At 44.6% G+C, this 13,580-nt stretch overlaps 1 protein-coding gene across 1 annotated transcript in view; it reads right to left on the bottom strand.

The window, feature by feature from the left end:
• Positions 1-1,912: 1,912 nt before the first annotated feature.
• The window catches only part of KRI1 (KRI1 homolog), a 38,626-nt gene continuing 26,958 nt past the window's right edge, over positions 1,913-13,580 (bottom strand). Inside the window, exons 13-19 of the mRNA XM_067464087.1 lie at positions 12,368-12,443; positions 10,829-10,941; positions 9,920-10,061; positions 8,892-9,022; positions 6,489-6,553; positions 4,289-4,384; positions 1,913-2,589 (exon numbers count right to left, since the gene is read on the bottom strand). Of these exons, the coding sequence (XP_067320188.1) occupies positions 2,139-2,589; positions 4,289-4,384; positions 6,489-6,553; positions 8,892-9,022; positions 9,920-10,061; positions 10,829-10,941; positions 12,368-12,443 (1,074 nt within the window). The 3' untranslated portion in view covers positions 1,913-2,138. The remainder of the gene's footprint in view (positions 2,590-4,288; positions 4,385-6,488; positions 6,554-8,891; positions 9,023-9,919; positions 10,062-10,828; positions 10,942-12,367; positions 12,444-13,580) is intronic.

The following is a 13,580-nucleotide window of genomic DNA, read 5'->3' as shown; positions in this document are numbered from 1 at the left end:
GAAGCAGAAAACAAGCTTGCTCACTCCTCCCTGTGACTTCCTCTAACTTATTTATACATGGCTATTGCGCTAGTACGGCTGTACCAGGAGCTCCAAATTTATTTGCTTTGTATTAAATGTTTGCTTGCAGTCCAAGGTTTCAGGGACTCTGCAGACAGGTGGCTTCCTTTGGTTGCAGTCATAGGGCAAGTCACCTGTCCATCATCGTTAAGTTTTGGTCCCGCCCCTTGCTCAGGGCAATTGGGAAGGGAGCCATTTTTAGTTAGTCTCAGCAAGGAAAGCTAATGTACAGGATGTGTGCAAGCTTCCCCTGTACAAAAGCTTCAACCCTTAAGATTTTCCGGGGGAGGACAGTCTTAAGAGTCTCCAAAGATTTCCAGGAAAACAGCTCTAAAGACCAAAGAACTCCAGCTGGAGAACATCTAAGCCTTTACTGGTAGGTCCACTCGGTGCTTCGAGACACAGTTCGACCCAGTAGCGGAGCCCACATCAGTAAGGGTTAGATTACAGTCAGCCTGGGAGAAGGTAAAAAGGGGATTTTCCTTTAAAGTAAAGAAGAAGTTATTGAAGACAGTTGCCTGTCCTTCGTGGGCAAGATTAGGAAGTCACCAGTTGCATAAAGCCTGGAAGCATTTGTTTAGCTTTATTGAAGACAAGAGAAGGTTCTGTTTGATTGTTCATTAATAAAAGACTTTGTTATACTTCATGAGCCATCTAAGGATCATTTGTGGTGGAAAACCTCTGAGAACTTCTTCCCGCTGGGCAAAGGTTGCACGTCCTGTTCTAAAGGAAATTCTTTACAGGCCCAGCACGCGACAGAACAGCTATCATGTCTCCTCTCAACCTTCTCTTCTTCAGGCTAAACATGCCCAGCTCTTTAAGCCGCTCCTCATAGGGCTTGTTCTCCAGACCCTTGATCATTTTAGTCGCTCTCCTCTGGACACATTCCAGCTTGTCAATATCTCTCTTGAATTGTGGTGCCCAGAGTTGGACACAATATTCCTGGTGTGGTCTAACCAAAGCAGAATAGAGGGGTAGCATGACTTCCCTAGATCTAGACACTATGCTCCTATTGATGCAGGCCAAATCCCATTGGCATTTTTTGCCGCCACATCACATTGTTGGCTCATGTTTAACTTGTAGTCAATAAAGACCCCAAGTTGAAGGCGATCACTCGGTCACAAGTGATCACTTATGATGATGGCAGGGCAACATGTGCACTGCTGCAAAACCTCCTCCCTCTTCCTAATACTCTAATATCTACCATCCAAATGCATCCAGGAGCCCTCGGTGATGCAGTGGGTTAAACCCCTGTGCCGGCAGGACTGAAGACCGACAGGTCGCAGTTTCAAACCCGGGGAGAGGCGGATGAGCTCCCTCTATCAGCTTCAGCTCCTCATGAGAGGACATGAGAGAAGCCTCCCACAAGGATGGTAAAACATCAAAAACATCTGGGCATCCCCTGGGCAATGTCCTTTTAGATGGCCAATTCTCTCACACCAGAAGCAACTTGCAGTTTCTCAAGTCACTCCTGACACGACAAAAAAATAATATCCAAATGCATTCTTTTCATAAGGTTTATAGCACAGTCCAAATGCATCCAGGAGCCCCCGGTGATGCAGTGGGTTAAACCCCTGTGCCGGCAGGACTGAAGACCGACAGGTCGCAGTTTCAAACCCGGGGAGAGCGCAGTACACCAACATCATCTTGCCAACGTCCCTAAGAGTGGCTGATGCTGAAAATGCATTTTATTACCAAAGCCCTGCTCCTAAACTGGTCAGGAGAACATATGGAAGGGTTGGGAAGCACACTTCTGTTTGAATGGGGTGGAAAAGACAGCAATTTTGAGAAAAAGAGCTCATGAAAGATGTGAATGATCAGATCAAATCAGCAGAAAGAGCAATGAGACATATTTGAAAAAGAAGTATGTATTTGGACGACTCTACAAACAAGATACAAAGGGCTCAAAGTGAAGGAGAACAGGAATCCAGCTGAGGTGCCCCATTTGTAGCCGGTCCACAAGCACCCTCTTATGCCTCTGGGGCCCAAGAAAGAAGACTCAAAGTGCCAAAGTATCCATGTCCAGGTAAACAGAGATGCTCTCCAAACCCAAAACAGGTTGAAATGTATTTTCTCCATTACTTTGGCTGTGTCGTTTTGCCCCCTGAAGTCTGTCCAGGCCTCCCCAACGTCTTCTTCTTCCGCTTCTCACGAAGCAGCTGGCGGTAGTGCAAGCGCTTAGGGTTGAGCCCATAGGCCTGGAGCCGCTGGCGACTGAACTCTGCACCCCCCACCCGCACTTTGGTGCCCAGCACCAGCCCCTTCCGCCCTCTCTTCTTCTTTGGTCTCTGAATGCTGGGTTGCGCAGAACAAGGGGTGCCTGAAGGAGCGGCTTCTGACTCCTTGCGTGCTGCTGGGGTCACTTCACTTTGGGCAGCTCGCTTTGGAAGTAGGAGTCCTTCTTTTTCCTCACAATCAGGGCTGTCTGGTTGCATCTCTTGAGCAGGCAGCTCGTGACGCTTGGCCTTCTCCCTGCTCTTCTTCCCTTTCTTGCTCTGAGATTTCTTGACATCTTCCGCTTCCTCTGGCCTGCAAGTAGACAAATCAAAAAGATTCAATCTTAGAGATACTATTGCACTGCAGAACGAAAAACCTGGTGTCAAGGGACATGCTACAAAGTGAACAGTAATTTTATTTATTTACCAGCTGTACCCGCCACGCGTTGCTGTGGCCAACCTTACCTCCCTCTTTCTCTCTTTCCTTCCCTCTTTCCTTCCTTTCCTTTTTTTCTTTCCCTATCTCTCATCAGGCATGTAGCCGGGGAGGGGGGGGGCCCTCGGGGGGCTTCAGCCCCCCCTGAAATTTTCATGGTGGTCCGTGAGAAGGCCTTATTGGTGCATTATTTAAACTGTTATGTTTATTCATATCATGATCTGATCACCATACTCAATATATCCCATATGCATGGGGGTATTGGGGTAATGATACAAAAGGTTTACTAGGCTAGACCCTCTTTCACTCAGACTCAGCCCCCCCCCCCCGAATCTCAGCCCCCCGAAAAAGAATTCAGCCCCCCCCCCCCGAAACGAAATCCTGGCTACGGGCCTGTCTCTCATCTTTCTTCCATCTCCACCTGTTTCTTTCCTCCCTTTCTTTGCTCTTTGATTACATCCATCCATCCATCCATCCATCCATCCATCCATCCTTCCTGCCTGCCTGCCTGCCTGCCTGCCTGCCTGCCTGCCTGCCTGCCTGCCTGCCTGCCTGCCTGCCTGCCTGCCTGCCTGCCTGCCTTCCTTCCTTCCTTCCTTCCTTCCTTCCTTCCTTCCTTCCTTCCTTCCTTCCTTTCTTCCTTCCCTCCCTCCCTCCCTCCCTCCCTCCCTCCCTATCTTTTGTTCCTTCTCTCCTTCCTTCCCTCTCTTTTTCCTTTCACTTTTTTATTTCCTTCTCTCCTTCTTTGCTTCTCTATCTTTCTTTCTTTCCTTCTTTCCCTCCCTGCTTATCTCCTTCCTTCCCCTTTTCCCTCCTTCTCTCGTTACTTCTTGACTGTCCCTTCCATTTAATATTGTATTTATATCTTAGAAAGAAGGAAAGGAAAAAGGAAGGAAGGAGGAACAGGAAGGAAAAGAAAGAAGGAGGGACAGGAAGGGAGGAAGGAAGGAAGGAAGGAAAGAGGAAAGAAGAAGGGAAAGAAAGGAGGGGGATGAAGAAAGGAGGGAGGGAAGGAAATTAAGGGGAAGGAAATGGTGGAGTTCAGAATGCTCTTTGAGTGTAGGTGAACTAGTAATCCCAGCAACTACAACTACGAAATGACAAAATCAACTCCCCCCCCCCCCCCCAAATCTCATCAATATTCAATTTTGGGCGTATCGGGTATTTGTGCCAAATTTGGCCCAGTGAATGAAAATCCATCCTGCATATCAGATATTTACATTACGATTCATAACAGTAGCAAAATTATAGTTAGGAAGTAGCAACGTAAATAATTTTATGGTTGGGGGACACCATAACCTGAGGAAATGTATTAAGGGGTCCCGGCATTAGGAAGGTTGAGAAACACTGCTCTAGTCCCTTGCTCACTTCTAATAATGACTTGCAAGTTAGGGAGACTGGCAAGAGTAAAAATGGGTTTGCACAGTAATGCTGATATGTTTGAATCAGACCATTTGCTTAGATGTCTATCAATATCACTTCCAGACTTGCAATTGTTTTGAGACCCTTGGGATACTACTTGAGCAGTCCTCAACCAAACCACCACCATCACCACCACCATCATCCGAATACATACTCTGCTTGAAGAGACTTAAGAATTTGTTTCTTCTTCCATGTATCTTGGCCCTTCTTCTCATATATGGTCTTGTCCCGCAGTTCCTCGTTTTCTGATCTACAAAGAGGACACTTCTGTCAGAGACTCAAAGTAGGAAGTCCCTCCTCACCTTCCAGCTCAGCCCTCCTCATTTCAAACACATACAAATACCTTAAATATAAACAAATGTAAATTCACAACCAACTATTGTATTTAATGTATTGTCGAAGGCTTTCATGGCTGGAATCACTAGGTTCTTGTGGGTTTTTTCGGGCTATAGGGCCATGTTCTAGAGGCATTTCTCCTGACGTTTCGCCTGCATCTATGGCAAGCATCCTCAGAGGTAGTGAGGTCTGTTGGAATTAGGACAATGGGTTTATATATCTGTGGAATGGCTGGGGTGGGGCAAAGAGCTTTTCTCTGCTGGAGCTAGATGTGAATGTTTCAACTGACCACCTTCATTAGCATTTGAAGGCCTGTCTGAGCCTGGGAAAATCTCTTGCTGAGAGGTGTTAATACTATTGTATTTATTTATTTCAAACATTTGTATCCCATCTCCCGTACTTCTCAAAACCGGGGGGAGGACACGGGGGGGGGGAGCTCAGGGGGGCTTACAATCGACAACAATTAGATGCCAACACATACAAACAAAAGCAATATAACACAAATTAAACATTGGTTAAAACATTAAATTATAAAATATATTAAAACAATATTAACAACAATATAGCCACATCCAGATCCAATTCAGTGTCCAGAGTCCCAGTCCGAAGCCTGTCTATTATCAATTCTCATTAATTATTGTCGAAGGCTTTCATGGCTGGAATCACTGGGTTTTTGTAGGTTTTTTCGGGCTATATGGCCATGGTCTAGAGGCATTTTCTCCTGACATTTCGCCTGCATCTATGGCAAGCATCCTCAGAGGTAGTGAGGTCTGTTGGAACTAGGAAAAAGGGTTTATATATCTGTGGAATGACCAGGGTGGGACAAAGGACTCTTGTCTTCTGGAGCTAGGTGTGAATGTTTCAACTGACCACCTTGATTAGCATTTGATTGCCTGGCAGTGCCTGGAGCAATCTTTTGTTGAGAGGTGATTAGATGTCCTTGTTTGTTTCCACTCTGTTGTTGTGCTGTTCTAATTTTAGAGTTGAAACATTCACACCTAGCTCCAGAAGACAAACCCATTTTCCTTCTTCCAACAGACCTCACTACCTCTGAGGATGCTTGCCATAGATGCAGGCGAAACGTCAGGAGAAAATGCCTTTAGAACATGGCCATATAGCCCGAAAAAACCTACAACAACCCAATCCTCATCATTCATTGCGGTTTTTACTGCTAAGCCTATTACCCGAATGCCTGGTCCCAAAGCCATGATTTCATCCTTTTTTTCTAAAGGAGAGGAGAGATGGAGCCGACCTAATTTCGCTAAGGATTGTTTTCCACAGGCAGGGAGCCACCACCGAGAAGGCCCCATCTCTCATCCCTGCCAATCGTGCTTGTGAGGGAAGCGGGATTGAGAGCAGGGCCTCCCCTGAAGATCTTAAACTCTGAGGTGGATTGTAGAGGGAGATACATTTGGACAAGTAAGCTGGGTCGGAACCGTATAGCGCTTTATAGGCCAAGACCAGCACTTTGAATTGTGCTCGGAACTGGACCGGCAGCCAGTGGCGCTGACATAACAGGGGGGTGGTATGCTCCTTGAATGTCGCTCCGGTGAGTAACCTGGCTGCTGTTCGTTGGACTAGTAGGAGTTTCCAAACAGTCTTCAAAGGCAACTCCACGTAGAGTGTGTTGCAGTAATCTATTTGGGATGTAACAAGAGTGTGGACCACCGTTTACTCAAGTATAATGTGCCATCGAATCTAACGAGCATTTCAATTTTGAAGGTACACATTACAAAAAAAAAAAAAGGATTTGCTGTTGGATGCAATGTGCCCACTTTATTAGGCTTAGATGTAAGCAGGAAGCCACACACCTTTGCCAACCATGCACGGTTTCCAACAGGACTCATTCGTAAGGCCTTCAAAGCTAAGGGAGATGTGCAAGCCTCAGTCTTTAGTCCCAGGACTCAGAAGTTCCCATGCCCAAGTCTGCTTTGGCACATCAGGACCCCAGTTTCACGCCACCACACTGTTCCCATCTGTTTATAGTATAGTCATTGCAAGCCACCCTGCCTGCCCACCTGAACATGCAGGTCTTCCTCAGAGAACACCAGCGGTTCAGTTCTTTGTCATCAGCTGCCAAAATCTGGAAGGAAAAGGATAATTTGTTTATTGTGCTATTCTGAAGAGCATACATCCTGGTCCCTCAAGGGAAAGGAGGGTACAGGTAGTCCCTAAGTTATGAGCAAGATAGGTCCTATACGTTTGTTCTAAAGTTGAATTTGTATGTAAGTTGAAACAGGTACACTTTTTAAAGGGTAACTGCAGCCAAACATATACATATTAGCTTTGGATAGCATAAGGAAGGGTTAACACACCCCTGTGGTGCTTGTTTTGCTGTCTGTGTCCCTGTTCAGAAGATTTCAAATCAATTTCTGTCCCTGTGAGAATTGGATTCTGAAAAAAGTTGGCATGTTGTGGAAACAAGGATTTGGTGATAAAGCTTTAGTGGAGATTCCCCCCCCCCCCCCCATTATGACAACTCTTCCAGGAGAGACTACTGCAATGCACTCTACGTGGGGCTACTCTTGAAGACGGCCCGGAAATTACAACTTGTCCAACATTCAGCAGCCAGATTAATAACTGGGGCTAGTTATAGGGAGCGGTTGACTCCCATGTTTAAGGAGTTCCACTGGCTGCTGTTTATTTTCCGGTCCCAATTCAAGGTACAGGTTATCACCTACAAAGCCCTAAATGGTTTGGGACCCACCTACCTTCGTGACTGTATCTCTCACCACGTACCAACCCAGGCCCTTAGATCTTTGGGGGAGGCCCTCCTTTCACCCCTACCAATCTCAAAAGCTTGTCTTGTGGGTACAAGGGAGAAACCTTCTCCTCTGTGGCTTTCCGACTTTGGAACTCATTAGAGATCAGGAAAGCCCCTTCTCTTGAAATGTTCAAAAAGAACCTTAAAACCTGGCTCTTCTGCTGCGCCTTTGGCGAGTAGGTGCACAATATGACACCATTTCACCCCTCAACGCTCTTCCCACTGGAATACACGCCCTCCAAATGGGAAGTTTAGCTTCACAACTATGTATGTTTTTACTAGTTCCCTGCAGATAACTTGCTCTTATTTTTATTTCATTAGAGTCTTAGAATCGTTTTTATCCTGTACATGTGGCCTGCCCATTGTTATTGTGATTGTACCTATTGGAATGTTATTTTATTACTGTGTTTATAATTTTTTTTCTTGATGTAATTTGATGATGTATTGTCGAAGGCTTCCATGGCCGGAATCACTGGGTTGTTGTAAGTTTTTTCGGGCTATATGGCCATGGACTAGAGCAGGGGTCCTCAAACTAAGGCCCAGGGGTCAGATGCGGCCCTCCAAGGTCATTTACCTGGCCCTCGCTTAGGGTCAACCTAAGTATGAAACGACTTGAAAGCACACAGCAACAACAATCCTATCTAATCAGCCAAAAGCAGGCCCACACTTTCCATCGAAATACTAATAAGTTTATAATTGTTAAAATTATTCTTAATTTTAATTATTGTATTGTTTTTTAAATGTTTTTGCTCTATAAATAAGATATGTGCAGTGTGCATAGGAATTCATTCGTATTTTTTTCGAATTATAATCTGGCCTGCCAACAGTTTGATGGACTGTGACCTGGCCCTCTGCTTAAAAAGTTTGTGGACCCCTGGTCTAGAGGCATTCTCTCCTGACATTTCGCCTGCATCTATGGCAAGCATCCTCAGAGGTAGTGAGGTCTGTTGGAACTACCAGTATTAAAAAACTCTAAAATTGCAACAGCACAACAACAGAGAGGAAACAAACAAGGACATCTCATCACCTCTCAACAAAAGTTGGATCCAGGCACTATCAGGCCATTATATGCTAATCAAGGTGATCAGTTGAAACATTCACACCTAACTCCAGCAGACAAGAGTCCTTTGTCTCATTCCACAGGTATATAAACCCTTTTTCCTAGTTCCAACAGACCTCACTATCTCTGAGGATGCTTGCCATAGATGCAGGCGAAACGTCAGGAGAGAATGCCTCTAGACCAGTGGTTCTCAACCTGGGGTCCCCAGATGTTTTTGGCCTACAATCCCAGAAATCCCAGCCAGTTTACCAGCTGTTAGGGTTTTTGGGAGTTGAAGGCCAAAAACATCTGGGGACCCCAGGTTGAGAACCACTGCTCTAGACCATGGCCATATTGCCCCGAAAAACCTACAACAACCCAGTAATTTGATGATGTTGTTTATTGTTTATGCTCTGGTTTTATTTTGTTGTAAGCCGCTCCGAGTCCCCATCGGGGAGATGGTGGCGGGGTATAAATAAAGTTTATTATTATTATTATTATTAATTTCTCATCCTAGAGGCGGATTTCTCTCACTTCTTGTTGTCTCACCCCTGTTCTTAATTTGTAACTCAGGGAGTGCTTGTATTCCCTTCCTATTCTGCCATGGGCACAGCTTACCTCCTCAGTCGTCAGCCCATAGCTGCAGGGGACGACAGTCCGATATTTGAAACGACAGGGCAGGTCCCCAACCAGATCCTCATAGTCCAGGCGGTAGAACTCATCCAGATACTGTTCAAATGTCTTGGTCTCTGCAAAACGAAAAGCAACTTGCTGAGGTGGAAATAGGATGGTGTCTTTCAGCACAGGTGGGGCCGATGCACATCTTTCTTTGGCTATTCAGTCCATGGAATTCTGTCTCTCTCAAGACAGAAAGAGAGAAAAATTACAACAGCAAAACAACAGAGGGGAAACAATCAGGCACATTTAATCACCTCTCAACAAAAGATTGCCCCAGCCACTGTCAGGCCATCAAATGCTAATCAAGGTGATCAGTTGAAACATTCATACCTAGCAGCAACAGACAAGAGTTCTTTGCCCCACCCTCGTCATTCCACAGATATATAAACCCTTTTTCCTAGTTCCAATAGACCTCACTACCTCTGAGGATGCTTGCCATAGATGCAAGCGAAACGTCAGGAGAAAATGCCTCTAGAACATGACCATATAGCCCAAAAAAACCTACAACAACCCAGAGAGAAAAGAGTTTGTCCAGAGCCACACATTGAGTTGAAGGCCCACCGTCATTCTGCTCTGGTTTCCCAAACATCTCCATGGACAAGAGGTTTGCATTTTAGAACCAGTTTTAATCTCTGTCTTGAGACTGGACCAAAAATGTAGGTCTCCTTGAAACGTTTTGGCCTATTTTTCTGGCCTGACAGAGGTCTTCCTGCACTTGGATCAGAGCGCTCATGCAGTGGTTGTACTGGCCAGAAGTCCTTCCCTTTCTGCCACTACACTGAAATCTCCATACCCAAAGAGAATCTTCACAACCTCTGAGGATGCTTGCCACAGATGCAGGCGAAACGTCAGGAGAGAATGCTTTTAGAACACGGCCAAACAACCCAAAAACCTACAACAACCCAGAATCCTCTTTCAATCCTTCCTAACCAGAAACTTCTATAATGCCAACCATCCAATGTCCTTACCTGGGTCAAAAGGTTCTTTTTTCTGACCGATCGCCTCTGCAAAATGTGACTTGCGCTTCTTCTTGCCCAGAAGCGGGATGTCCATCTTCCGCTTCCTTTTTGATGGGCCAGGCTGTTGGGAAGGGTCATAGTCTGCATCCATCTGTAAGTAGGGTTTGAGAGGAAATGCAAGGTAAGAAAGCAAGCGGCAAGCAGAACAATCAGATGAAAATCACCATTGGCTGCTCAGACAAGTCAACAAGGAGTTCACAGACAAGCCCACAGCCCCCAATCAATTGGTTGTAGGGGATCCCCATTAACATTTAGGATTGGCCACTTCACGACTGAGTAGGATTTCAATAAGGCTCACTTTGAATACAAGCTTTCATTGCTCTTTCAAAGAGTGAAGAGAATTCCCGCCCTCTATCTGAAAGGATGTCATAAGGAAGAGGGAGTAGGTTTATCTAGGACTCAATGGAGGAATGCTCCAAATGACAGGAAAGGAGATTCCACCTGAACATTAGGAAGAACTTCCTGACCATAAGAGCTCTTCAACAGTGGAACTCTCTGCCTTGGAGTGTGGCTTCTTTGGGAGCTTTTAAACAGAGATGGCCATCTGTTGGGGGTGCTTTGATGTGGTTTTCCTGCACGGCAGGGAATTGGACTGGATGGCCTTGGGGTCTTCCAATTCTATGATTCTATGATGTCCCTTTTCACCCAGTCACGATTTTGCCCCTCATATTTCCAAGAATTCTACTAAGAATTACACTGATTTAGAAAGTATATGGACTCTCCCCTGCTTTTCCCAGGTATTATCTGCTGTCAGCTCTAAACTAAGTTACGGGGCCAATGTGGGGCAAGAGCTTCACTTTCCAAGCAGCCAGCAAGGGCTGAGAGGCCTGCCTCAGGGAATAAAAAAGGTAGACGTACAACAAAGTCAGGATCCTCACAGTGCGGCTGGTTCTCTTCTTCCCCCTGAAAACACATGTCAGCTTCTGCCTCGGCACCATCCTCGCCTGTCCACTTGTCCCAATTCCATTCCTCTGGATCAGGGATAGAAAGAGAGAGATTAAGAAGTGATGACCTGTATAACGATTGTAGGGGAAAGTAGGGAACTTTATTCGATAATAAAAATTAGCCAAATTGTAATGACCACACAGCAACCTATCAAATTATAACAATGCCACCACCACTACAGGCTAGCTCACCAAAATATAGAGGGAATATGGCTGATGAACCAACTAAATATTTAAAAGCTAAGAACTGGGAACCACTGGAACTGAGAGACTTGAAATGATTCTTTAAAAGATTTCCGCTGCCAGCATATTACTAATAAACCGGCTGAGGCATTATTGAAAGGTTGTTCTGTATCACACTCTGTGTACCTATAGATTTCTTAGAGGCTGTTAAAAACTGACTTGAATAACACTTTGACCACAAAGGTATTCACACTGAGACTGGTATAAATTGATAAAAATAGCAAGAACTTTTATTGAACAGGCTTGAATAATTGAAGTACAAATGCTTATTGGTTTCAGTAAAGTTCTGGCATACAAAGCTTGTGGTTTCGTTTGAGTAAAGATCTTAGAAACCTCTGAGTTACAAGTCTTAAAGTTTCAACACAGAAAATTACTTCAGGAAATGAATCTCTAAAAGTAACTCCCACAAAAATCCCCCTTAGGAATCTAGCCAAAACCTGAACTAGCCTTCCTTAGGAAAATAATAGCCGACTAACGGGGTTCTGCTCCACACAGTATTCTAGCTATACTTCTCTATAGCTACCCTGAATACTAAACAAAAGACTTATCAAAGTTCTTCTTCAAAAACCTAAACTCCTCTCACTAACGCCCAACATCTTCACTCTACCCTTTCTAAGCTACAAATCTCAACTCAACTGGAAAACTTTTTCTGCTCCAGAGAGTAGAACACAAATGAATGCATTCAAATGAGAAGAAAGGGGTTCCCTGCTGATTGGTAATGGAAGAGACTATACTGGAGATCGGTGGATCCATCTTCTTTGGAGGACTTTACTTCTCAGGAGGACTTTACTCATAGAATCATAGAATCAAAGAGTTGGAAGAGACCTCATGGGCCATCCAGTCCAACCCCCTGCCAAGAAGCAGGAATATTGCATTCAAATCACCCCCGACAGATGGCCATCCAGCCGCTGTTTAAAAGCTTCCAAAGAAGGAGCCTCCACCACACTCCGGGGCAGAGAGTTCCACTGCTGAGAGTTCCACTCTCTCTCTCATGCATTCCTTCATGGCAATTCACTCAGTTGAGACTTGAGGCACATTTCACTTTCTTTGAACTACATCTCCCAAGAACCCTGGATATGCTGCTTATGGTTAAGGGGCTAGAAACACCCGGAAAGCCACAAGCTGCTCATCCCTGACCTAGAAGTAGTGGTTCAAATACAGGTTTACCAAACACACAAATGGCTTCTTCCTCCACGCCTTTTCAACATACCATCAATTCCTTCCTCTGCCTCAAATTGTGGTTTCTCCTCCTCACCAACTCCATAGTACTCATCGCCAAAGAATTTCTGGAACAGACAGAGAAATAAGAAACAAAGGGCTTCTTTATTGCTCCTCATAATAGTGTCGTGAGAAATACAAATCTCTGAAAGCTGTCACAATGGTTCAAAATTATGGGAAGTTCATTTTTGATTTTTGGTCTCCTCTCACAAGATTATGATGTTAAAATCCTTAAAAGGAGCACAGAAAGATCATTTTGCAACGTCAAATGAGGGATGCTCAGCCTGTGCTTTTAAATACAGGTTGAGCATCCTAATTTGAAGTTCCAAAATCTAAAATATAGTCAGCCTCCATATTTGTTGGGGTTAGGGGCACAAGAACCCACCCCCCCAAAGTGGAAAAACTGCAAATAAAAGTATCTTTTTAATCTGAGAGAGAAGACTAAATCTAGGAATCTCTAGGTTATCTAATGTAATCCGATGGTCAACTTCTGTTGAGAAGTTGACCACATAGAATCATGCTGGAGGACCTACAAATATCTAAAGAAATGTTCCCTCTAGGAATTCTAGGTCCTCTAGTATGACTCTATAGTGGAGACTGACCATACAGTCATGCTCAAGGGCCCGGAGATTCCTATAGAAAGCACAGTAATCAAATCTGTAAACTATCAAATCCTCAAAAGTAAAACCCATACATGTGAAGGCTGAATCTAAAATTCAAAACATCCACACAGATTATTATTATTATTATTATTATTATTATTATTATTATTATTAACGATATTTCTATACCGCCTTTCTCACCCTGGAAGGGGGGACGGACTCAAAGCGGTTTACAACATAATAAATGGCAAAATTCAATGCCTCACCTTCCCCCCCCCCCCCCCAAAATCAGGTCTAATAATCATCACAATGGAAACAGTTTATGCCAAACTGGTTCCAAATTGACCTAAACGGTGAGTGGGGATGTGCCCTTGGTCTCCTGGCTCTTTCAAGCTAGAGCGGGATGTATAGCAATAACCTTCCACACTTAGCATTGAGTTATTCATCCCAAGCAGATAGAGTTCAGGTTTCATTTCAAATGTCACTTTAACTATTTCTTCTAAAATAGTATGGATTTGTGCCCAGCATGTCTGGGTTTTTTTACATGACCACTACATACAATTAAAAAGTACAGGACATTCCCCAACATTTCCACCCATCGCT

The sequence above is a fragment of the Anolis sagrei genome, chromosome 2 (genome assembly GCF_037176765.1).
Source record: "Anolis sagrei isolate rAnoSag1 chromosome 2, rAnoSag1.mat, whole genome shotgun sequence".
Classification (NCBI taxonomy): domain Eukaryota; kingdom Metazoa; phylum Chordata; class Lepidosauria; order Squamata; family Dactyloidae; genus Anolis; species Anolis sagrei.
This window is presented reverse-complemented; position numbering and strand designations above follow the sequence as displayed.